Here is a 26,132-nt window from a genome sequence, read left to right as displayed (position 1 = left end):
TGAATAACCAATAAACAATTTCTTAATAGGTCCCATGCAGTATTTGGAACAGACCACTACTAAAAAAATTTACTCGTTGCTTATCTAAAAAGCAAACCAAACTGGGTGTCCAGTATTTTTATCTGGCAAAACTACTTCTACCTCCTCATTGGAGCTCCTCTGCTTGGGCTTATAGTAAAGTGAATTTACATTCATCAGTACCCAAACAGAGAGGTTTTAAAGTATCTCTTCACCAGTTCCAATGCTCACTTTGCAATCTCAGACAAGTTATTTCACTTTCCTGAGCGACAGTCACCACATCTGCAAAAGAGGATTAATAAGGAGTTCCTCCTTTGCAGGGTAATTTTTTTTTTTTTTTTTTTTTTTTTGTAATTGCTTTTTAGGGCTGCACCTGTGGTACGTGGAGGTTTCCAGGCTAGGGGTTGAATTGGAGCCACAGCCATAGCCACACCAGATCCAAGCCATGCCTGCAACCCACACCACAGCTCATGGTAATGCTGAGCAAGGCCAGGGATCGAACCCGCAACCTCATGGTTACTAGTTGGATTCATTTCTACTGCGTCACAACGGGAACTCCTACAGGGTCATTCATGCAACTCTATGAAATGGTACATGTCAGGTCCTAGCACTGTACTCAGCTCATAGCCAATGCTTGAACAATATTACCTATGATTGTTAGGAGGAGAGCAAGATGCATAAGTCAACCAGCAGAGAAGCAGGTACCTGAGATCTTTCATTTGCTGGAATATTCCTTATATATATGTGTATAATGAGAGCTATCAATTGTGACTTCACTTATTTGACCTTCATTTTATCTGACAAATAGAGGGGGTGACACGCAGAACTAATTATAACCAATAGGGGTGCACCATATGACAGTATACACCAGGGCCTTTCACATCCAGTTCCTGGTAGTCATGGAAAAAATGCGTATTTAATAAAGAAAATCAAGACAGTGATTCTCGAAGAGAGGTATGGCAAACATTTAGCCATTTAGTTAGTCCTGGTGTGTCTCCCATCCCCCACTGCCAATCCTCTTAGAGATCCACCATGCCAAATAGTTTCAAGGATTTAAAAAAAGTGCAATAAAATACTTCCTTTGGCGAGGAAGCAAATTTAGAACAGTCTTTGTAGGTACCCAATGTAGAAAGGACTTCTGGTCCCAAATGTGTCTTTTTGTCCAGTGTTCTGCGCAAACAATCCTCGGTGTGTCGTCATCCGCAGACACAAAGGACCACTGGTCAGCACTGCTGGCAACGGGAGGCCCCAGCAGAGTGGCTTTTTTAAAAGCCACTTCCAAAGCAATCTGTAACCTGTGGCCTCTATTCACCACCGGAAGAGTCTAAATGCTTTTCCCCTTTTGTAACTGAGAACATCTGCCCTTCCAGGAGAACAATTCCCCGGCCAGCAGTAAGTTTTACATACAGAGAAGAAACATCCTCTTTTTATGTGGCTTTCCCATGTCCTTAGTTAGGAAATGTGCCCCTTTCAAATGATTTAACAGCCAGAACCTCCAACTTGCCTAACTGCTACCCATCCTGTTGCCTAAGCACAACTGAAAAATATCGTATATGTGGTTAAATCAATTACATAAGGAGGCCATTAGACAGCAGTGGCTCTACTGCCATGGAGACGCCCCCACCCCCCACCCCCCAGCAAACCAAAGTTTAATCTTTTAAATGCCTAAGGTCACAAAATCAAAATGCTAAAGACAACCAATCACGAATGGCCAATGAGGCCTTAAGTTATCGCCAATTGAACAATTTCTTTTCATTGTTTCCATCTTTTCTGTATAAAAGTCTCTCCACAGCTCCTGTGGGACGAGCACTCCTAACCCCTTCCGCTGGTGCCACCCAATTTGAATGGGGTTTTGCTCAAATACATTCTTTAAAAAAAAAAGTTTGGGGTGCAGAGATCGAATCCAAGCCAAAGCAGTGACAATGCCTGGTCCTTAACCCACTGGGCCAATGGGGAACTCCTCAAATACACTTTTAAATGATTAATATGCTTCAGTTCTTTTTTTCTTTTTTTACGGCCACACTTGCAACATATGGAAGTTCCCAGGTTAGGGGTTGAATGGGAGCTGCAGCTGCCAGCCTATATGACAGCCACAGCAACCCCAGATCGCCACATCTGTGACCTATGCCGCAGCTTGCAGCAATCCTTAACCTGCTGAGCGAGGCCGGAGATCGAGTCCAAATCCTCACAGAGACTTCGTGAGGTTCTTAACCCACCGAGCCACAACGGGAAGTCCCGTTTTATCTTTTAGCAATGTAACTAAGTACAAGGTTTCCTTCTGAGAAAAAAAGAATCCAAAGTATGTACTAGAATTTTCTGTGCTCCTTTTTGCAAATACTTAGTTTTTATCTCTGTATATACAACAAGAGAGTAAGGTAAAGATGACATTTGGGATTTAACTGGTGTATTTAAGATGGCAGCCAAATCCCATTATTTTGGCCCAAGAGATATTTCTTTTAATATAGATTGGCATATTTTTAACATGGATTGATATAGTTGTGTACAGTCATCAAATAAACAGAGTTCAGGACAACAATGCGGACCCAAACAGATGCACTGGGTCTCTAGTGAAGACCCAGTTGAATAAAGGCGATGCTGAGTATCTTTTCATTGCCTTATTGGCCATTGGCCTGAAGCGAATGTTTTAATGGCTTTGCTCCCTTTATTTGCTGCAGGGTGGGTTCTGTTGTTAAATTCTCCACCACACAGAGGTGAAAGAAACATGGATGAACCTCAAGAAAGAAGCCGACATAAAAGACCATAAAAGACCGGACGTTGTATGATTCCATTTACATGAAATACACAGAACAGGCAAATCTGTAGAGAAAGAACTCGCTTAGGACTGGAGGTGAAATGAAGCCTGATAGGACATAAGAAGGATCTTAGGGGAGTGATGAAAATATTACAAAACTGGATTATGGTGCTGGTTGGGAAATTTACTAGAAATTATTGTATACTTAAATGTGTGAACTTTATGGCATGTAAATTATGTACTTCAGTTAAGATTTTTTTTAAAAAAAGGAATGCTGAAAAAATGAACTGTGACTCAGAGGTTCTAACAGGTAAAAAAACAAATGAAACACTGAGGAAAGTAGCATAAGAACAGACAACTAGGAATTCCTGTTGTGCCTCAATGGGTAAGGATCGGACTTGTCTCTGTGAGAATGAATGTTTGATCCCCGATCCCTGGCCTCGCTCAGTGGGTTAAGGATCCAGGGTTGCTGCAAGCTGTGGCATAGGCCTCAGCTACAGCTCTAATTCAACCCCTAGCCTGGTAACTTCCATGTGCTATAGGTACAGCCATAAAAAGGAAAAAAAAGATAACCAACAAGAACCTACTGTATATAGCACAGGGAACTATACACAATATCTTGCGGGGGTTTTTTTTTTTTTTTTTTTTTGCTTCTTTTTAGGGCTGCACCCACAGCACATGGAAGTTCCCAGGCTAGGGGTTGAATGGAAGCTACAGCTGCCAGCCTACGCCAAGCCACAGCAACATGGGATCCAAGCTGTGACTGACCTGCACCACAGCTCATGGCAATGCTGTATCCTTAACCCACTGAGCAGGGCCAGGAGTTGAACTCGCATCCTCATGGATACTAGTTAGTCTCCTTTCCGCTGCACTACAAGGGGAACTCCCACAATATCTTGTAACAACCTATAATGGAAAAGAACCTGAAAAAGAAAAAAATACATATATACAAACATATAACTGAATCACTGTGCTGTACACCTGAAACTAACAACAATGTAAATCAACCACAATTAAATATCAAAGGAAGGAAGGGAAGGAAGGAAAAGAAAGAGAGAGAAAGAAAGAAGAAAGAGGGAGGGGAAGGGAAGGGAGGGGAAAAGGAAGAAAAGGAAAGGAGGGAGGGAGGGAGAGAGGGAGGGAGGAAAAAAGTAGCATAAGAGAGAGAAGCAGAGAGGGAGGCCTAAAAGACCGGCCCTTGGGTGAGAACTCAGGGAGGAGGTTTGAGGAAGGCCAGGCAACCCGCCCGTCTTAACTGCAGTCTAGATGAAGACTGGCCTTCATTCATTCATCATATATTTGTTCATGAAGCAAACATTGACAATTGCTCAAGGCACGCTGTCCACTCGATTAGGTGCTGGGACGCATGTCCCCATGGAAGTGACATTCCCACAGGGGAGACCAGATCTTGTGCAAGGATGTCGATGGTTATTCTTATTCTTATTATTACTGTATAGCTGATTAACAATGCTGTGCCAGTTTGATGGTTATTGCTGTGCCTGGCTCTGCAGGACAAGCAAGAACACCACTGGTCAGAAAGTGCTAATATTTGAGCCAAAGGCGTGCATAGAAAGTGGGACCAGCGTGGATGGGACAAAAGGGGAGGAAGAGGAAGGAAGCCTTGAATAAAAGCCATAGGGTGCGCAAACTTCCGGTTATAAGAGAACTCAGTTCTGGGGTGGGGGAGGGGTGGAATAGGTGAAGGGGATTAAGAGGTACAAACTACCAGTCATAAAATAAATGTCACAGGGATGTAATGTACAGCACAGGGATTATTGTTCATGCGTTATAATAATTTTGTATCCTGTGTAATGTATTAAAAAACTGAATCATTATATTGTACACCTGAAATTACATAATGTCATTAAGTCAACTACACTTCAATAAATAAAAAAATAACTTTTCAAAAGACAAGTTATGGGATATCATATACAGCATGATGACTATAATTAACAATACTCATATTATATGTATATTCAAAAGGTGCTGAGAGAGTAGATCTTAAAAATTCTCATCCCGGAGTTCCCGTCGTGGCGCAGTGGTTAACGAATCCGACTAGGAACCATAAGGTTGCGGGTTTGATCCCTGGCCTTGCTCAGTGGGTTGACATCCGGCGTTGCGTGGGCTGTGGTGTAGGTCACAGATGCGGCTTGGATCCCGCGTTGCTGTAGCTCTGGCGTAGGCTGGCAGCTACAGCTCCAATTAGACCCCTAGCCTGGGAACCTCCATATGCCTCGAGAGCGGCCCAAGAAATGGCAAAAAGACAAAAAAAAAAAAATTCTCATCCCAAGGGGAAAAAATTGTAACTAGGTGAGGTAATGGGTGTTAACTAAATTTACTGTGGTGATCCTTTTGCAATATATACATGTATCAACTCTTTATATTGCACACCTTAAATTATATAATGTTAGATGTCAGTTATATGTCAATAAAACTTTTTAAACATTTAAAAAAAAAAGCTATGGGGTTTTGAGTTCCCACTGTGGCTCAGTGGGTTAAAAACTTGACTGCAGCAGCTCGGGTCACTGCAGAGGTGAGGGTTTGATACCCTGCCCAGAGCATTGGGTTAAATGATTCAGTGTTGCCACCGCTGTGGCTCTGATTCAATCCCTGGCCCAGGGAACTTCCACATGCTACAGATGCGGCCGTTATAGGGTTTTAAAGGGCACAGTTTCAATGCAACTGGAAAGCTGGCAGGTTTAATCAGAAGGACATTATCAGAGTGATCTTTTTTTTTTTTGGTCTTTTTGTCTTTTTTTTTTTTGCTTTTTAGGGCCACACTCGTGGCACATGGAGGTTCTCAGGCTAGCCATCTAATCAGAGCTACAGCTGCCAACCCACACCACAGTCACAGCAATGCAGGATCTGAGCTGCGTCTGCGATCTACACCACAGCTCAGGGCAACACCGGATCCCTGACCCACTGAGTGAAGCCAGGGATCAAACCCGCGTCCTCATGGTTCCTAGTCGGATTCCGTTTCTGCTTTGCCACTCCAGGAACTCCATTGTCTTTATTTTTTAATTGAGGTATAGTTGATTTACACTGTTGTGTTAGTTTCAGGTGTACAGCAAAGTGATTTGGTTATACGTATAGAAAGCTATCCTTTTTCAGATCCTTTATAGGTTATTATAAGATATTGAATATAGTTCCCTGTGCTACCAGTAGGCCTTTGTTGGTTATTTTATATACAGTAGTGTGTATCTGCTAATCCCAAACTCCTAATTTACCCCCTTTCATAATCATAAGTTTGTTTTTTATGTCTATGAGTCTATTTCTGTTTGTACATAAGTTCACTTGTATCATATTTTAGATTCCACATATAAGTGATATCATATGGTATTTGTCTTTGACTGACTTACTGCACTTAGTTTGATAATCTCTAGGTCCATTCATGTTGCTGCAAATGGCATTGCTTCATTCCTTTTTATGGTTGAGTAATATTCCATTCTAAATATATACCACATCTTCTTTATCCATTTATCTGTTGATGGACACTTAGATTGCTTCCATATCTTGGCTATTGTAAATATTGCTGCTATGAACATAGGGATGCATGCATTTTTTCAAAGTAGAGTTTTGTCTGGATGTGCCCAGGAGTGGATTACTAGACCATATGGTAACTCTATTTTCAGTTTTTTGAGGAACCTCCATGATGCTGTCCACAATACCTATACCAATTTACACTCCCACCAACAGTATAGGAGGGTTCCCTTTTCTCCACAACCTCTTCAGCATTTGTTATTTGTAGTTTTTTTTTTTTATTTCCCCACTGTACAGCAAGGGGATCAAGTTATCCTTACATGTATACATTACATTTTTTCCCCCACCCTTTGTTCTGTTGCAACATGAGTATCTAGACATAATTCTCAATGTGTAGATTTTTTTAATGATGGCCATTCTGACTGGTGGCACCTCATTGTCATTTTGACTTGCATTTCTCTAGTAATTGGCAGTAATGAGCATCTTTTCATTACAAAGTGATTTAAAATTGCTGAGCTGTCACACATGACACTCCTACCTACATTAGCATATTTAAAGGACGTTTTTAATATAAACGTTCTCAGTGCAACATTTCTCAGGATGACAGAAATTTATGAATGAATTCACTCATCTGAGTCACGTATATTTTTAGAAGCATGACTTTGTCATTTCAAAATAAGACATGCTATTAAAAGGCTACATATAGTAGACAAAACAACATTCAGACTATTATAACATCCTCCAAAAATGTGTGCCTTTTTCAGAAAGAAAACTTCTAAGCACAAAGATAAATACATCTATCACAAGAAGAGTCATATGGAGGAAACCCATCTATTTCAGTGGTTTCTGCTGATGTTTGCCTTGGGAAATGTCAAGGTATCAAGTTTTATTGTAATTTATGTTTTAAGAGAATATTTTGTTTTCCCAGGGCAAAAAGCAGGAAGAACTGCTATTACAAGGATATATGAGGCAGCTATTAGAAACAGGAATAGCTGTCGATACATGAATATATGATGATGAATTTGTAATTAATGAACATCAGGCACTTATAGACCCAGAAAAAAATAATACTTTAAGAGAGACGCCAGAGTAGGATGGATACATAAAGCAGTGTGGGGTGGGAAAGAGCATGATATCAAAGGAAAAGCAGTTATCATTGGGAATCCAACAGGAAAAGATCTACATAGAAGCATTTGCCTAAATGACGTCCACCTACAGGTTTCACAAATCTTTCATTGAGAAGAGACTGGCATCATTAATAGAGGAACTTCAAAAAAAAAAAAAAAAAAAAAAAAAAAAAAGGAGTTCCCGTCGTGCCGCAGTGGTTAACGAATCCGACTAGGAACCATGAGGTTGCGGGTTCGGTCCTTGCCCTTGCTCAGTGGGTTAACGATCCGGCGTTGCCCTGAGCTGTGGTGTAGGTTGCAGACGCGGCTCAGATCCCGCGTTGCTGTGGCTCTGGCGTAGGCCGGTGGCTACAGCTCCGATTGGACCTCTAGCCTGGGAACCTCCATATGCCGCGGGAGCAGCCCAAAGAAATAGCAAAAAGACAAAAAAAAAAAAAAATAGAGGAACTTCATGATATTTGTAGGAAGTTATTGGAGTACTAAATATATTTGTATTTTGCTTAACTTTTAAAAGTATATAACGTTCTTTCTTCTCAGTGGGTTCAGTTCTTATGAACTAAAAATCCTCTGTTCTTATAAAACATTCCCAGGGATTCATTAAAAGACGACACAAAGAGAGGTTGAGAATGACATCCAAACTGGATAGACCCTGGAGTTCCCTGGTGGCCTAGCAATCAAGGATGTGGCATTGTCACTGCTATGGCTCAGGTCACTGCTGTAGCTCAGATTAAGATCCCTGGCTTGGGAACTTCCATGTACTGTGGGCGCAGTCAAAAAAAAAAAAAAAAGAATAGGCCCAAATAAAACCTAGTCAAGATCCTGGTACCAAGAAGAAGCACACCATTTAAATAATAATCTTACAAAATGGGACGTGGACAGACTTGTTTCTATCAGGATAAGCCATTTGCTTTTATATAAAACTAACTCTGTAGCTGGCTTAGCAACACATCTTAGAAAAGAATTCCTAAAATGATGACAGATTCCAAAATAGCACACATTAATCCATCAAGTTTTACTATGAGCATTCACCCCTCTCTATCCAATGTGGTCAAAGATTTCTCAAACACCTCAGTCTGTGCACTAATAGCCAGTGAAATACCAATATATCATTGCAATATATATTATGGTCTTACAAATTCTGCCAAACATAATTACAAGCAAACTTTTACCACTGAATAATTATTATTTATATTAGTTGACTTTTTTTTTTTTAACCAAACTGCTTTTCTGTCTTTCAATAAATTTCACCTGTGGTAACTTTGTTTGCTTTCTCCAACATTTTAAATATAGATATATAGGTTCAGACATCACATTACAAGGAAAATTTGAATAAATTTATCTGGTATATTCTTTTTTTTTTTTCAGGGCCGCACCCATGGCATATGGAGGTTCCCAGACTAGGAACTGAATCAGAGCTGTAGCCCCTGGCCTACACCACAGCCACAGCAATGCCAGATCCATGCCATATCTGTGACCTACACCACAGCTCAGGGCAACACCCAATCCTTAACGCACTGAGCGAGGCCAGGGATTGAACCTGCATCCTCACGGATGCTAGTCAGATTCGTTTCCACTGAGCTGTGATGGGAACTCCATCATCTGGTATATTCTTTTGTATAATCTTTATTAAAACATCTAGGAGTGAAATCTCTAGCGACACCTCAATACAAATATTTTTTGTTTTTCAAAGAAAAAATCATAAGTGGCATCTATTGAAATTCTAATTATTCAAGCAAAAATGTTAGAAAGCCCTCTCACTGCCCCCCTCCCAAGCCTCTGTTAATTGACACATAAACAGAACTTCAAGAGAGAAGGATGGTTCCTCCGTGTCTATTCCAGTAATAGAAGGGAAGTGGTTGAGTCTGGTATATTTTGCTACAGATTCCTTAATCTAGGCAATGGTTACAAATTCATGCATTTAATTTGAACAGTGATAATGAGGTTGATTTCCAGATGACTCATTTTGTAAACCTTTGGCCATTAGCGCTCCAGCTGGAGTGGGCCATGTGCTGCCTTCCCGCTGACATCAGTGGAAATCTTGAGTCAAGACCAAAGCTACTATATGTCTCTTTGACCTTTCTTCAGAATGCACAGTGGGGCCCAGTTTCCCAGCTCAGAATTTTCAGATTCACCTCGCCATCCCCATGGGGTTACCACTTGCAGACAATCTACGTGCCGATATTCAATGAAGACCCTACAACCCGTCCATTGGAAATCAAAACTCTTGGATTCTAGTTCTCAGGTGGTCACCAAATCTGGATGGTGCATTTCAGACAATTCTTATTCTGGTTGACTCACTAGGGCTTCAGTGAACAGAGAGAGATACCCAGCAGGGGGAGGCGCAGTGCTCATCTAGCCCCCTCCCCCAGAAGCCTGGCCTAGGCTCATTTTCCTCTAGAGGTGCACTTCGAGATTTGCACTAGAGAAAGGATGCCTTACCTTGATAGTCATGTCTGCGCTGGATGTTTCTGTGGCTTCGAAGACTATGTCATCTCCTGTGAACAGCGTACTCTCCCACTGGACTCCTGGGCAAAAAGAAAAAAAGAGAAAACATTGCCATTTGATCCAAGTGCATTCAGCTTGCTTGGATACATGCCTGATTGTTCTGCAGATTCCAATCCTGTGTGCCTTGTTAAGGGAACTGATGATTTTCCAGTGTTTACCTTCCTGGCAGTTACCTGGTCAGTCAGCACCTCTTGTTTTCATCCAGTCTCCAAGTCTGGGGTCACTGTCTAAATCCTATGTGTTACAGATGGTACTACACTTAGTTCAGAGTGGAGTAGGTGGAATGAACTCCTTCAGAATTCAGGCCTCATACTAAGGTCTACTTTGGGGCTTACAGGCACTCCCGTAACACAGAAAACATGCACCTCTGAATCTAATTCAATACATATGACTTCCGATTAGTCACTGTTCTAGAGGCCACACACTTTTTGGAAATAACTGAGAGTTTATAGTCACTTAAAAAAAAAAAAATCTATATAGGGAGTTCCCCTAGTGGCTCAGCAGTAACGAATCCAACTAGTATTCTTGAGGATATAGGTTTGATCTCTAGCCTTGCTCAGTGGGTTAAGGATCCGGGGTTGTGGTGAGCTTCGGTGTAGGTCGTAGACGCAGCTCAGATCCCACATTGCTGTGGCTCTGGTGTAGGCCGGCAGCTGGAATTCCGATTCATCCCCTAGCCTGGGAACTTCCACATGCTGAGCGTGTGGCCCTAAAAAGCCAAAAAAACAAAAACATAAAAATCTATATAGGCTGCTCTTGCTTTCCAAGATGTACAACATTCTGCCAATGGACTGTGTATCCTTCTAAATAAATTTACTGTGGCTCACTCCTGAATTTTTCCTGATTGAAGCTAAGGATGCTCACTTGGGGCCCATCCCAGTGAATTCCCCAAGACCTGGGCTGTGATCATCCCTGCACTCCCCCTTCCTCCCACAACACCCTGGGCTCAATTATATTTCAATTTGTTTGTTTGGTTTTTGGCTCAGTCCGGGGCATATGGAAGTTCCTGGGCCAGGGATCAAACCTGAGCCATAGCAGCAACCCAAGACACTGCAGTGACAATGCTGGATCCTTAACCTACACCACCACAAGGGAATTCCTACATCTCAATTTTTTAAAAAATGGTACTTGCAAGCTACCTTGAGAACAGTTATAATAGTGAATGGGGGTCACATCCATTTCCTAATGCACCTAAATACATTTTAAAGAACAAGTGAAATGAAAATGTTTCTTAAAATCCTATAAATAAATATTTTAAAAAATAAAATAAAATCTATATATGCTTTCTACCCAAGTCTTAATACATGTTAGTTCTTTTTTTCATATGCTGTCAGAGAGTCCCCAAGAGTGGACATCTGACAAGATACAAGATTTTGTTCTCTCCAATCTCGAAAAAATAAAAATCAGGGGCTGGTGTTCAGAAATACCCATGAACACAATATAGTAAAACTACACTAATTTAGATGCAATTATTGTATGTCAATGAAGGTGGAATGGTCTATAATAGTGAAAAGTTTGAAGTAATGACAAGTATATATACATTTTTTTCCTTTTAGGGGCACACATGGAGCATATGAATGTTCCCAGGCTAGGGGTTGAATTGGAGCTATAGTTTCTGGCCTACACCACAGCCACACCAACGCAGGATCTGAGCCACATCTGTGACCTACACCACAGCTCACGGCAATGCAGGATCCTTAACCCACTGAGCAAGGCCAGGGATCAAACCCATATCCTCATGGATACTAGTTGGATTCATTACCGCTGAGCCACGATGGGAACTCTGACAAGTGTATTTTTTAAAACAATATTGCAAGTAAAGCTATCTTCTGAAAAGCTAAGAAAGTGATAGAGTTTCTCAGGGTCCATTTTAATAAGCAGATACAAATGCTATCATTGGTAAAACGATTACTCACTGGGATATAAGTACTAGAGCCTGAAGCATTGAAAAAGATTGTTTTCTTAAATAGGCTGAAACTATGTAATATTAATTTACGTTATTGATTTCCTTGCATAATTTTTCCAAAGGATAACTCAAGGCCAATGTTCATGCCAGACCTGTGTGAATCACCCACATTCCATATTTCAACTGTCTAACAGCACTGCGTTAAATCGGGATTGGCACACTTTTTCTGTTGGCCGTGCAAGTACATATTTTAGGCTCTGCAGTCATGCCACTTCTGTCGCAGCTTCTTAAGCTGCCATTTTAGAAACAAAGCAGTCACAGACAACAAATAAACAAGGGGGCATGGCTGGATTACAATAAGACTTTATTTACAAAAACAGGTACTGGGCCAGATTTGGCTCCTTCGACATGCTTTACCAGCTTCTGTGTTAAATCAAGAAACCAGAGACATGTCCAGGAAAGACTGTGATAACTCCTGCAGTTTTCCAAGGATCAGCCACTCAAATCAGGTGGTGAAACTAGAACAGTTGTTTGCAATTATGTGACATTTTGAATAAACTAATATGAGATTAAATTTTAATATATTAGCATTGGTTGTGTTGCTTTACTTCATATTCAGAATCCTTGAGAGCCTCATTTCGCAGGAAATATGCCCAGTGGATTACTCAAGATCCATGGACTATAATTTATTGCAAAGTGCAAATAGCTGTATCTTGCTGGGTTAGAGAAATTGGGTCAGAGAAGTTTGGTGGCTTGCCCTACAATTTCCTCTCAAGAAAGTTGTGGGTTTTGCCTTTAATTCATATTTTTGGGAAAAAGATCTTTGCTCCCACATGAGTAGATTATTTCTCTGACACAAATTGCGTTTAACTAAAGCCCCTCCTGGTTTAAGACACTGTTAGTGCTTGTTGGATCTGGCTGGCAGAGAGATATAGATGCTGGGCGTGATGGACAAATACGATAGTAGAATTATAATAATTCTTTGATTATTATTAAATATAATAATAATTCTCTTATTATTAAATTATTTGAATTATTAAATATAATCATTATTATCTTATTATTCAATTATTTGAACTATTGCTCAGGAAATATTCTGTCCCCATCTCTCCCACTGTGGGAGAAGTTTTCTTCCCTGTCCTACTTTGGCCAGTAGAATGACCATGGATATCATGCAAGTAAAGGTCTGAAATGGGCTTTCGTGGTGATACTTGCCCTCTTGCACTACTGCTATAGCATGAGAAGGACATACCCCAGTTGACCTGCAAGGAAATGAGAGTCCTGGGGAGCAGACTTGGACCCAACCTGCATCTTGGAGCTAAACCAGGTCTAGATCAACGCAACTGCATATGCTTGACAATAAAAGCGATTGAGTCTGAGGATGATGTGCCAACCAGCATTACTGCAACAATACCTAGTAGACACAGTCTATAACCCAAATTAGAGATGAACATCCTTTGGGATACTTTTATCTCCAACTATGCAAATATAATTCCCTTTGTTGCATAAAGTTCATTTATAAATAGTAATTCCTATCTCTCCCTTACATTATCCCACCTTGGAAAGAATCTTTTCTCTGCTATAAATCATTCTTTTCGTAAGCAAGACTATCTTTATTAAAGGATATATGGCCATAAAAAAGAGTTATGAGACATAAATTTATATGTTTTCTCAGAATTTTAGTCTGCAATCAAGAAACCACTTCAAATTAGATGGCCTATCATTCCATGGCAAGTGTGAGAGAAAACTGACCTACCCTTTCAATTTTTAAATGTTATTAATCCCGGTAATAAGTTGTGAGGACAGAAATGTTGTTTTAATAGCTAGAGCCAAAGTTCCTTCTGGCTAAAAAGCGTTTTGGGGAACAAGGCAATTCTACAAACCATTTGAGTATGAAAAGATGAGTCCCACATCATGGAAGAAAAAAAAAAGGAAGAGGTTTCATTTAGAAGAAGGAGATAAGTTGGAAGAAGTTGGGACATGAGTTGGCAGTAAGAGATTCCCAGATGGTGATAAATAGGACTTTTGAGAACATCGATGTTTATTTATTTATTTATTTTGCTTTTTAGGGCCACACCTGCAGCATATGGAGTTTCCCAGGCTAGCCATCTAATTAATTGGAGCTACAGTTGCCAGCCTATACCACAGCCACAGCAATGCAAAATCCAAGCCATGTCTGTGACCTACACCTCAGCTCATGGCAACACTGGATCCTTAACCCACTGAGCGAGGCCAGGAATGGAACCCAGAATCTCATGGTTCCTTGTCAGATTCGTTTCTGCTGAGCCATGATGGGAACGCCTGAGAACAGTGATGTTTAAAAATCAATTTTAATTTATTCATCATGCTGTATCAAGGTGTTATTCTCCCCTCACTCTCATACCTCCAGTGGAGATATGTTTTATACCATTGTCTTCTGGTGTTATTTGGTGGAAAGTAATGAGGTCCCACATTTGGACCTCAGGGTAGAGAGAAGAGAACAGCCATTTGTGCATGGGAGCACCCTCAAAAGTGGAGCCTGGGAAGGACGTAATGATAAGACTCTTGGAGAGGGTACCAGACATACCTAATATACATGATAGGGCTACAGGTCAATTTTCTTTGAAAACAAATGTGCCAGAGATCCTTTCATCTTGAGGACTTGGAGATGTAAGATGACTAACACATATTTATTCGATGATGCTTAGACATGTGGATAAGCCAGTTCCACATACAGATGGCCAATAGGCACATGAAAAGATGCTCAACATTGCTAATTATTAGAGAAATACAAATCAAAACTACAATGAGATACTACCTCACCAGTCAGAATGGCCATCATTAAAGAGTCTAAAGTAACAAATGCTAGAGATGGTGTGGAGAAAAGGGAACACTCCTCCCTGTTGGTGGGAAGGCAAATTGGTGCAGCCATGATGGAAGACAGTATGGAGGTTCATCAAAATACTGAAAATAGGGTAGGCATATGATCTAGTATTCCCACTCCTGGGCATATTTCCCAAGAAAACTCTACTTCTAAAAGATACATGCACCCCAATGTTCACAGCAACACTATTTACAATAGCCAAGACATGGAAATAACCTAAATGTACATCAACGGATGAATGGATAAAAAGATGTGATACATGTAAACAATAGAATATTATTCAGCCATCAAAAAGCACGAAATAATGCCATTTGCAGCAACATCAATGGACCTAGAGATTATCGCACTAAGTCAGAAGGAGAAAGATAAATACCATATGATATTACTTTTAAGAGGAATCTAAAACAAGACACAGATGAACTGGTTTATAAAAAAACAGAAACAGACTTACAGACATAATAAACACACTTAGGGTTACCAAAGGGGAAATGGGGTGAAGGAAGGATAAATAAGGCATTTGGGATTAGCAGATACAAACTACTCTATATAAAATAAACAACAAGGTCTTACTGTATAAGCATAGGAAACCATATTCAGTATCCTGTAATAAACCATAAAGGAAAAGAATATGAAAAAAGAAAGACTATATATATGTATAACTGAATCACTTTGCTATACACAAGAAGCTAACACAACACTATAAATCTACTATACTTCAATTAAAAAAAAAAAAGCCACTTCCATTTCCAAAATGGCAACTTCCCTCCCACCAGCATGTAAGTGCATTATGCCACACTTGGGCAGGGGGGTAGCTTAGAATGCTTGAGATTCCTTCAGCTCTAAGATTTTATCAATCACTATCAACATCTGCTTTCATGTCCAAGTTCCTGAGATGAATTTCCCCACAGCTTAGATCCATGACGTATAATTATACACATTTAAACAGTTCTGGTGTAGAATTGCAAAAAACCCAAACATTCCAGAATGATGTATTCCTATTATTAGTTATATAAGAACAATCACCTCTGATTTCAGGGGAAGAACCTATGTAAAGAATTTGACCTAAACTTTTTGGTAGTAGTATTTTTATGTATGTGTGTATACACACACATATATATAATATATATAATACACATATGTGTGTGTGTATAGGTTATATATATAGTATACATACTATAGCATACTATATATGTGTGGGTATAGGCTATATATACTATACATACTATATAGTATACTATATATTATATATGTTATAGTATATATACACTATGTATATTACATAGAATATGCAATATACATTATTTCATATATTATATTTCTACCTACTGTACTTTCAAATAACTACTTTTCTCTTTTATCACTCCTTCTCCCTTTGCTTAAACTCTTACTTTGAGAAGAGAAATCATATTTTATGCTATTCCTACAATCCCTAGCAATACTACTGCTATTTTTATTCCAGTTTTGAAAGACTGGATCAAACCTTCGGGAAGAAATAACTCCTTTCTCCAAAAGAGAAGTTTGCATTTCCCTGTAGTGAGGGAAATTGAGACCTGTCTACTTATAGCCAAGGTATGCTTATAAATACTCCATCAGAGACAGTTTTATAAAGATCTTGCAGGAATAAATCAAGTCAGCCACTATGAATTTGTTGTTATTGCTTCTTTTCACGTACCTCACCTAGCTTCACAGATAAATCCATCCCTTCTTCACCCAAGCGTCCAGGTCCCTGGCACCCACATCCCTGGTCTCTGTTCTAGGGCGCACTCTGCCGATTGGCTTGGTCCCTCTCTCTATTGATTTGTTGCGAAGAACATGTGTGCAGTTGAAAGGATAGTGCCAGCAAAAGGAAGGAGGCTGGGCTCAGACCCAGCTGGCAAAGCCAGGGGCACACACGAGGACCTGCAGGGAGAGAGTTTGGGCTGGGCGTAGGTAGCCACAAGGTCTTGAGCATAGTAACCTGCAGACAAAATGGTCCCATGTGTTTGAACAAAGGCAAGACAGGACTAGACTGAACAATGAGGAGGGTGAGCAGCTAAGGAGGCTTGGGAAGGAAGCATCCCAGGGAACCCTGGGTGACTTCCTTAGTTCTGACCCTGGCTGGTACTAAAAATAAAAAGAAACAAAGAGCCCACCCAGAGGGAGAGGGTAGCCCTGCCCAGAGGGGCTGGTTGTACCCAGACCCTCTGGAATCACCATATGTCTTGAGGTGAAAGCAGATTAAGGCAGAGAGAAAGATAAGTCAACTCTGACTCTTCGTTCTAGCCCACCTGTCCACATAGAATATAGACAGATGTCTGGACAAAGTGGGTGGACGTGATGGTCATTAGAGCTGTTCACCATACACTCCCAGTTCCTTCCTCTTCTGGACACACAACAGGACTTCACTTCCCAGCCTCCTTTAGTTGGTGAGGTCATGTGACCAGTTCTGGCTGACTGATGGGTGTGGGTGGCAGTGGTGTGTATCACTTCCGGCTGGAGCATTTAATTGCTGATGCAGGACCCTGCAGTGCACCCTCCCCCTCCATCACAGTGAATGGCAAGTTCCAGACAGAGGTGATTTGGTTAGCCTAAGACCAAGCATGAGGGAAACATAAAGCTCAGACACAGCCAACCCACAATGGCCATGGAAGATGAGGACTAAATCTTTACTATTTTAAGCCATAGGATTGGGCCAGTTTATTACGCTAGCATAAGGTAGCCCGGCCTTAGAAAAGGAAAGAGCCCTTCCAGACTTGCCATCTCTGTCAACCTCCACTTCCCATTATAGAGGGTTGTTAAGCTAAACCTGTGTTCTATCCTTTGCATAAATTCTACCATTAAAATACGGTCTCTTCAACCAGGTTCTCATGGCTCTTTGTTTCTACTTCTCTGGAGGCCATTCTGATTCGGCAGGGCTCAGTGCTTATCGCACAGGTTGGTGGCATCTCATGAAGAAGTTAGGTTCTAAAGAAAAGAGGCATAAATCTGCATGATCAAAACTTCCCTTGAAAATGCCTTAAATCTCTCCGGTAGTCCAACAGAGCATCATACTTCAGAAAGCCCTACAGAACCACTTTCGTTCCAGCTTTGGAGCAAACTGTTTCTCCTGTTAGGTACCAGATTAAGCTTGTACTAAGGATCCTGTTGTTCAAAACACACAGATCTTGAAACTCTAGGATTTCTCCATGTTTGGATATGCTTAGACTATGAGAGAGTGAAGGAGCCGAGACTGACAGCAGGAACAGCAGATCAACAGTTCACCTGTCACCCTCCCCTTGGGGTGTATGATTTACAGGGCTTTTAGCCAAAAGCAATCAAAAGCCTATTTAATAGAGGTTTAAACAACGGAGGATTGACTGACTCGTATAATAAGTCCCAAGGTAGTTTGGCACTGGCGGTGGTTAATTCAGTGGTTCCATGGCGTCATGGCCTTAGTTTGACCTTTTTGCATTCTTTTGACTTTACCCTGTGGTCCTAGGATGGACACACTAAATATTTCCCTAACTGAATTGGAGTTGGAAGGGGCCCTGGAGCTGCCTAACTTCTTTCTCATCGGGTCAGAAGATTCCTTTACAGTGTCACCTGACGGGTGCCCCTCAGCTTCCACATGGCCATTTCCTGGTCACCCTCCTCACCACCTCACAATGTGGTGCTGCTTGGGCAGCTGGAATGGGCCATCTTTTTTTCTTTTTGTCTTTTTAGGACCACAGGTGCAGCATATGAAAGTTCTCAGGCTAGGGGACGAAGCGGAGCTGCAGCTGCTGGCCTATGTCATAGCCACAGCAATGCAGGATCCGAGCTGTGTCTGTGATCTACACCACAGCTCACAGCAACACCGAATCCTTAACCCACTGAGTGAGGCCAGGGATTGAACCCATGTCCTCATAGACACTGGTCTGGTTCGTTACCACCAAGCCACAATGGAAACTCCTGGAATGGACCATTTTAAGAAGGAAGAGCTGAGCCACAGACAGGTTGGGAAGGAAAGATCCCAGTGATACCATATGCAGCCTGGCTGAAGGAAAGAACAGAGGACACAGCAGAGGTACCCTCAATGCCCAGACATGGAATTTTGTTGGCTGGCACCTTGGTGGAGCCTTGTCAGGTGCTTCTAACCTTCTTCCCCATCTTGGTTATTCTCTTCTTCATCACAGCTCTGCCTCAACTCTTATCAGTGCATCGAGGTAGGCACAGCCACAAAACTGTAAAGTCTAGAGCTCAGGCTTTTGTCCATCAGTGAGGAAACCCATGGAAAGACATGTGTCAAGGCCCACAGAAAGTAGCTGCTAAGGTGGCACTGCCAGAGACACGACTGCCCAATTTCCTAGACCAGGGTTCTTCATGGGGTCCAAATTATAACAACCCCCACTTTAGAGACAACAGACCCACTGTGAAATCATTTTGCTTGATCACAATGACAAGAATGGAGCTAGGCCTGGGTCCCAATGTATCTTAGCTCTCTTCTTCATTCAGGTCTTAGAATTGAGACTTGGCCAGATATTTGGCCTCCTTTTAATTGCCCCTAGCTCTCTTTTGGATTTGAAAAATCTCACTTTGTTCTTGGAGGAGTTCTCAGCACAGGGTCATTAAAACTTAGCGGAACTTCAGAACAATGATTTGCCTCTAAACACTTGGCTTTGGGAAACCCCACCCAAGGGTCAGCTGATGGGACCTGCTTCCTCTGGGCGGGAAGCCCCACCCAGGCACTTGAAGGAGTGGAGCAGGATATAACCTCACCCAGCCCACCCCCAACCCTAACTCTAACCCTAACCATCTTCCAGGTGATGGCTCATCCTTGCCCCTGAGCCCCAGCTTTCTCTTCCTTGGGACAGATGTAAGGACTGGGCCCTGAGGCTTCTAGGTGCGATGGTGGCAGAGGCATGTTCCCCCTCTCTTGGTTCCTCTCCCTGGGGAGAGCTCACTGGGAAAGAGAAAGGTCCACCATTTGGGCAATGTGGTATTTTTCTCAAACTCACCCTGAGGCCATTGGACCCCCTCCCCCACCTACACCTCCCTGAATAAGGGAAGCTTGTCTGGGTGCCTCTCAGGGGTTCAAGGAGCTCGAAGATGCACAAAGGAAAACCTCAATATCTTGCCAGGTGTGCCCCAGGCCATCTCGACCTCATTGTTCTCCCACCAATGTGGCCACAATAATACCAGTCATGACAGCTAAACTCTATGGAGGATGTCCAATGAGTCAAGGGCTTCATGGGGATCATCTAATTCAACCCTCGTACTATAGGTCCATGAGGCAGGTACAGTATTATCCCCACTTTACAGAAGAGAAAACTGAGACTTCAAAAACTTAAAACTGGAGTTACTGTTGTGGCTCAGTAGGTTAAGACATGACATAGTATCCATGGGGATGTGGGATGGATTCCTGGCCTCACTCTCTGGGTTAAGGATCTGGCATTGTCACGAGCTGCGGTGTAAGTCAGTGATGTGGCTCAGACCCCTTCTTGCTGTAGCTGTGGCATAGGCCAGCAACTGTAACTTCAATTTGACCCCTAGCCCGGGAACTTCCATATGCTGAGGCTGTAAGAAGAAAGGAAAGAAAGGAAAGAAAGGAAAGGAAGGAAAGGAAGGAAGGAAGGAAGGAAGGAAGGGAGGAAGGAAAGAGGAAAAAAAGAAAACCCAAAACTTAAAACTGAACTAGAAAGTGATGGAACCAATATTTAATCCAAGCACTCTAACGTCAGAGTCTATCTACTTAACCAGCACACCTGACTACCACCCAAGAGAGCTTACTACCACCCCCAAAGATGAGGATTTCTTTTCGTTTCAGAGATAGGGGAACAGGAAGCTTGAGGACATATTTAAAAAAAAAAAAAAAAAAACAGGTTTGCAGAGGGGATATTTTCTTCCCAGAGGTTCCTATTCAGGATGGCTTCTGAGCCAATCAAATAAAGGCTTTGTGGTGAGGTCCCTGGAGAGAAACAGCACCCAACCCAGGGCAATTCAGCAGACATTTACCAGGGCTTTACAGCGCCTCTTGGTGGCACCTAGGATGGGGGAGGTTCTCCTTTCACACAGGAAGAGTTCCAAGACATGGTCCTATGGGATTTCAAATCTAGTTCTATGGAGGGTGACCTGCACAGCAGAACTTTGAAAGATGGAAGAGGATGAAGACTATGAAAATACCTAGTGCCTCTGAGGTCCACCTTGGATTTTGACACCCCACAAAAAACCCTGGGACTAACTTGGGGTGATATGAGAGGGAACCACACAGAGGGACGGTGGAAACTTCTAGCACCCTGGACTGGAAAATTGTCTTCAGAGTCCACCTGACTCTCTCCCTGTAAACCTGGGGTAGGAAGGAGGAACCACAACAGTAATAACAGCTATCATTTCTGGAGTGCTTATTATGTGTTCTTCCTCGTGCTATATTTAACATACGTGATATCATGAACAGTTAAAAACCCCACAGGAAGTAGGCACTATGTTTAGCCTCACTTTCTAGAGAGCAAAAAATGAAGCTTAGAGAGGTGAATAAGTCGCCCAAAGTAAGGAGCTGATCTGGGATTGGGATGAAGCTCAAGCCACGCTACAGCTCTTGCTAATCATTTCTGCTAACTAAGGGGCCCATGGTTAGAGGGGCAAGCAGGAACACCCCTCTTGAGATTGAAACAATATGTGTACACATGTACCTGCCTGCCACATGCATATGCTTTTATGTACACACACACATACACACACACACTCCCATGCAGACATGTGTGTCCATGCTTACGGATGTGTACATAAAAGTATGCACACTTATAGACCCACATTTGCACACATGTATAACCCAAGCACACACCCATGCGTGTACACACACACACACACACATACACACAAGTATCTGTCTGTGAAGCTCCAACAGTCTTTCAGCTGCCATTCACTGTTGGCTCTGGAGTCTCAGACCTCATTTTAAGAAGAAAAGAGCCTTTCTCGGTCACAGCATCTGAGAGTGGATGGAAGACTGGGTGTTTCACCTCCTGCTCTACTCCCAAAGAAGCATTTTAAGCACCCTTCTGTCTCTGAAGAGAGAAGCAGGCTCCAAATGCATGAAAATGAGAGCAAAAGAGCATCACAGCAGTGTTGAAAATGAGTTTTACAAGACCCTTGAGACCCAAGCCAATTTTGAAAATGGTTTGTTTTGGCCTACCCAAACCAGTCCTAGGAAATTAGTCTTTTAAGGCGACCGTGCCACTTGCAACAAACTCCAGGGACTGCTCACAAACAGGGTCCCTTCTCAGAGGTTAGAGAATTAACAGCTAAAAACCTGGTTTACTCTCAAGTTAGTTTGCAGATATTACCATCCAGGGGGGCTCCCCACCCCAAGTCCAATTAAACATTCTGTTATAGTCTCTAAAATATCCTAATTATTAGATTTGTCAGCCTGCTCTTACTAGGCTGGAAAGATACTTGATATTTACCCCTAAACATGTGACATAAAATTAAATGAAAACACAAGTCACCATCTTGGATCCAGTTCCTATGCTAGGGAAATGCGATGACCTATTTTTTTTTTTTTTTTTTTGCCTTTTAGAGCTGCACCTGAGGCATATGGAGATTCCCAAGTCGAATCAGAGCTGCATCAGCCAGCCTACACCACAGCCACAGCAACTCAGGATCCAAGCCGTGTCTGCAGCCTACACCACAGCTCACAGCAACACTGGATCCTTACCTGCTGAGTGAGGCCAGGGATCCAGCCTACATCGTCATGGATACAGTCAGGTTCGTTAACCTCTGAGCCACAACGGGAACTCCCCATTGGCCTGTTAATGATTAAAACAATGAGTGGTGACAGGGGCCTATTTAGAGCCCTTGAGCTCTTTGGAAGATCAACCACCCAGCTGGTGTGCAGTGACTTTCCCTTTGTTGGTCCTGGAAAGTGTGTCAGCAACAGGAGGAACAGTGGAGAGCATGGCCCTTGAGAGGTGAAGAAGCTGAGCTCTGCCAGGCCTTTCCCACCTCCGCCTCCTCTCCAGCCCCACTGCCCATGTACCAGCTCAGGCTTTCAGAGGTCTCCCAACTTAGATCTGTCTTCCCTAGCATCACTACCATTATTGTTCAGAAATGTCATGGTGGTCACATCCCTCCCCTCCTGGGCCTCCTTCCTTACATTTCTGCCCTGTGCCAGGCACTGTGCTTGAGCTGGGGAGAGCCATTTGGAAAGACGCCGTCTGTGCCCTCACGAAGCTGGTCATCTTGGAAAAGATTTTCTCTGGGCAATCCGATTCCAGCACCGGGCCCTTCCCTCATTGTAGGGGCCTTCCCTGGTGAGGCGGCCAGGATGTTGCATTTCCATCCCAAGTTCTGGGCGTTCTGCCAGTGCCTTGGGGTGGGGTAGGGGAGTGTGATGGTGTCAGGTGACCCGTGGGAGCTCACCAAGCCATTCAGAAAACCCAGCCGAATCGAGTAGAAGTATACAGGGGAGAATATTTTGTTTTTAATTCTTGAGAAGTAATTTTTCTTTACTTTATATCATACATAAATATATATAGTTTGTGTTAATTTCTTATTACAGTTGATTTACAGTGTTCTGTCAATTTCTGCTCTACAGCAAAATGACCCAGTTATGCATACGTATACTTTCTCTTTCTCACACTATCCTCTGTCATGTTCCATCACAAGTGCCTAGATATAGTTCCCTGTGCTATACAGTAGGATCTCATTGCTTACCCACTCCAAATGCAAGAGTGTGCATCTACTAATCACACTATTTTTAGCAGAACCCTCTGGAAACCTCAGGAAGGTTCTTGGAGTAATCCAGAAGTTACAAATGGTGGTCCTTCTAGTTTGTAGGCATGCTCTGTCTAGTCTCCAAGGCTGTGTTGTTGTTTCAAGCTATTTAGTTGTCAAGATTTAAAAGTCAAGAGATTTACAGAAACATCCAAACAAACATCTAGTTTATCTTGAAGAAAAAAAAAAATGAGAAGATTTGGCAAAACTAGGCCCCATATCCACTCCTCTGCATGGCAGCAACTGCCAAGACAACCTTTATATACGAGATTTGCCTGCTCTTTATATAGGAGTCTCCACCACACTCTACTGACTTGCCTGTTAGTTGCTATCACTCCCTTAATGGCATCTAAGTTTGCCATCCCAGTGTCCTGCATGAGGAGGCTGAGCAAAGTTGTGAACTAATCCCATTTCAATCTTTTTTTTTGCCATTATAGTTGTTTTACAATGCTGTGTTAGTTTCAGGTGTACAGCAAAGTGATTCAGATATAAATGTAAGTGTACATATCAATATACACACATATATTTCAGATTCTTTTCCATTATAGGTTATTATGAGATATTGACTATAGTTCCCTGTGCTATACAGTGGTCCCTCGAATTCTTTGTTGAAGATGTTTTGAAGTAAATTGAATATTTATTTATTTGCTTACTTATTTATTGTCTTTTGGGGGCACACCCACAGCTTTAAAAATAAATGGCTTCTAGGAATATGTAGTAATACAAATTGTGGTTAAGAAAAGTGTTGCCAGGAGAAAGAGCAGAAACCCAGAGCTAAATCAAAGCTTCTAATATCTTGGGAGTTCCTGTTGTGGTGCAGTGGAAACGAATCTTAACTAGTATCCATGAGGATGCAGGTTGGATCCTTGGCCTCCCTCAATGGATCAGGGATCTGGTGTTGCCGGGAGCTATGGTGTAGGTTGCAGATATGGCTTTGATTCTGCGTTGCTATTGCTGTGGCATGGGCCGGCAGCTGCAGCTCCAATTTGACCCCTAGCCTGGGAACTTCCATATGCCATGGGCATGGCCCTAAAAAAGACCAAAAAAAAAAAAAAAAGCTTCTAATGTCTGTATGTGACTGGGATCATAGGATCATAATTAGCACCTCTCCTGGCTTTGCCCAGCTAACTTTTTTCTACAAATACTGGTGATGATTTGGTCCCTTCCTTGCCTCACAGATTATCATAGTTCTTAAGCAGAAATTGCTTTAGCCACATGGGAATTCCCGGTTCCCAGTTTTTAGCAGATCTGTAGCCCTGCAGGTGGGGAGTCAGCTAGTCTGGTGTTATGAACTGAAGGATGTTCCCCTCAAATTCACTATGTTGAAGCCCTAATCCCAAGTTCCTTAGACTGTGACTGTATTTGGAGGTAGGGTCGTTATTTATTTTATTTTTTTGTCTTTTGTCTTTTAAGGGCTGCACCTGTGGCATATGGAGGTTCCCAGGCTGAAGCCACAGCCACAGCCACAGCCACAGCCACACAGGATCCAAGCCAAGTCTTCGACCGACACCACAGCTCATGGCAATGCCAGAGCCTTAACCCACTGAGTGAGGCCAGGGATCGAACCTGCATCCTCATGGATGCTAGTCAGATTCGTTTCCACTGAATCACGACAGGTAGGGTCTTTAAAGAGATGAAATGACAATGAAGCTGTCCAACTGAGCTCTAATTCATCCTGACTGTTGTTCTTCTCAGAAGAGACCTTTGGACTCACAGCGGAACACCAGGGGGGCCTGCACACGGAGGGAGGACCATGTGAGGACACATGGAGAAGATGGTCACTGCAAGCCAAGCAGAGAGGTCTCAGAAGCAGCTTGATTTTGGACTTAGAGCCTCCAGAACTGTGGAAAAATACACCTATCTATCTATCTATGTATCTATCTATCTATCTATCTTAGTCAGTCTTTTTATGGCTGCATGCATGGCAAATGGAAGTTCCCAGGCTAGAGGTTCAAATTGGGGCTACAGCTGCCAGCCTATGCCACAGCCACAGCAACCCAGGATCCAAGTTGCATCTGTGACCTACACCACAGCTCACGGCAACATGGGATGCTTAACCCCCTAAGCGAGGCCAGGGATTGAACACACGTCCTCATAGATACTCGTCGGGTTCGTTATCGCTGAGCCACAACAGGAACTCCGGAACATACATTTGTGTTGTTTAGGCAGTCCTCGCAAATGAATCTACTTAAATAACAGAGGGTCAGGGCAGGAAGCAGGAGAGCCTCTGATTCACAGCCGATGGGTGTGGAACATCAGGCAACTCCCAGAACCGGGTCTGAAGTACGGCTGGGGACCAGAGCCTCCCCTCAGGGTCAGAGAGTGAAGAGGAGCAAGACTAGTGATGAGGGATGGGGAACCAGGAAGCAGTCAGGATGGATTCCAGAGATGCGGCCAAAGCCCTTGGCCTGGGATGTTAAATGCTCTTAACAGGCTGTTTGTGCCTATGTGTATGTTGCGGGAGGCAGGAGAGGGGAGGGTGGTGGATGGGGTTTGTTTAAAGAGTTTTGAGTCTGAAGTGCTGCTGGGCTGAATGTGCTGAAGGCAGAAGGAAGAGATAGCAATTAATTTTTATATTGTTTTATGACCCTGTGCTGTTTTCCATTCAAGGGTGCCTGTGTAGTTGGAAACAAACAAGCCTGATGTTTCTCAAGTTTAAAAACCCATTTGGGAGTTTGGCTTGATCCACTCACAGAAGTCTGGAAGCAAAAACACAGATACCGTTTGACCAAACTTTTGGGATGCATCCATAACGCTGCATTACGGTATTTATAA

At 42.5% G+C, this 26,132-nt stretch overlaps 1 protein-coding gene across 2 annotated transcripts in view; it reads right to left on the bottom strand.

Annotated features, from left to right (window-relative positions):
• Nucleotides 1-26,132, bottom strand: part of AKAP2 (A kinase (PRKA) anchor protein 2) — a 205,587-nt gene that overhangs the window by 144,080 nt on the left and 35,375 nt on the right. For both annotated transcript variants that reach the window (XM_021087791.1, XM_021087641.1), the window contains exon 2: nucleotides 9,817-9,902. In XM_021087791.1, the coding sequence (XP_020943450.1) occupies nucleotides 9,817-9,828 (12 nt within the window). In that variant the 5' untranslated portion in view covers nucleotides 9,829-9,902. The remainder of the gene's footprint in view (nucleotides 1-9,816; nucleotides 9,903-26,132) is intronic.

The sequence above is a fragment of the Sus scrofa genome, chromosome 1, assembly GCF_000003025.6.
Source record: "Sus scrofa isolate TJ Tabasco breed Duroc chromosome 1, Sscrofa11.1, whole genome shotgun sequence".
Lineage (NCBI taxonomy): Eukaryota > Metazoa > Chordata > Mammalia > Artiodactyla > Suidae > Sus > Sus scrofa.
Note: the sequence above shows the minus strand (reverse complement) of the source record. Positions and strands in the feature narration are given on the sequence as shown.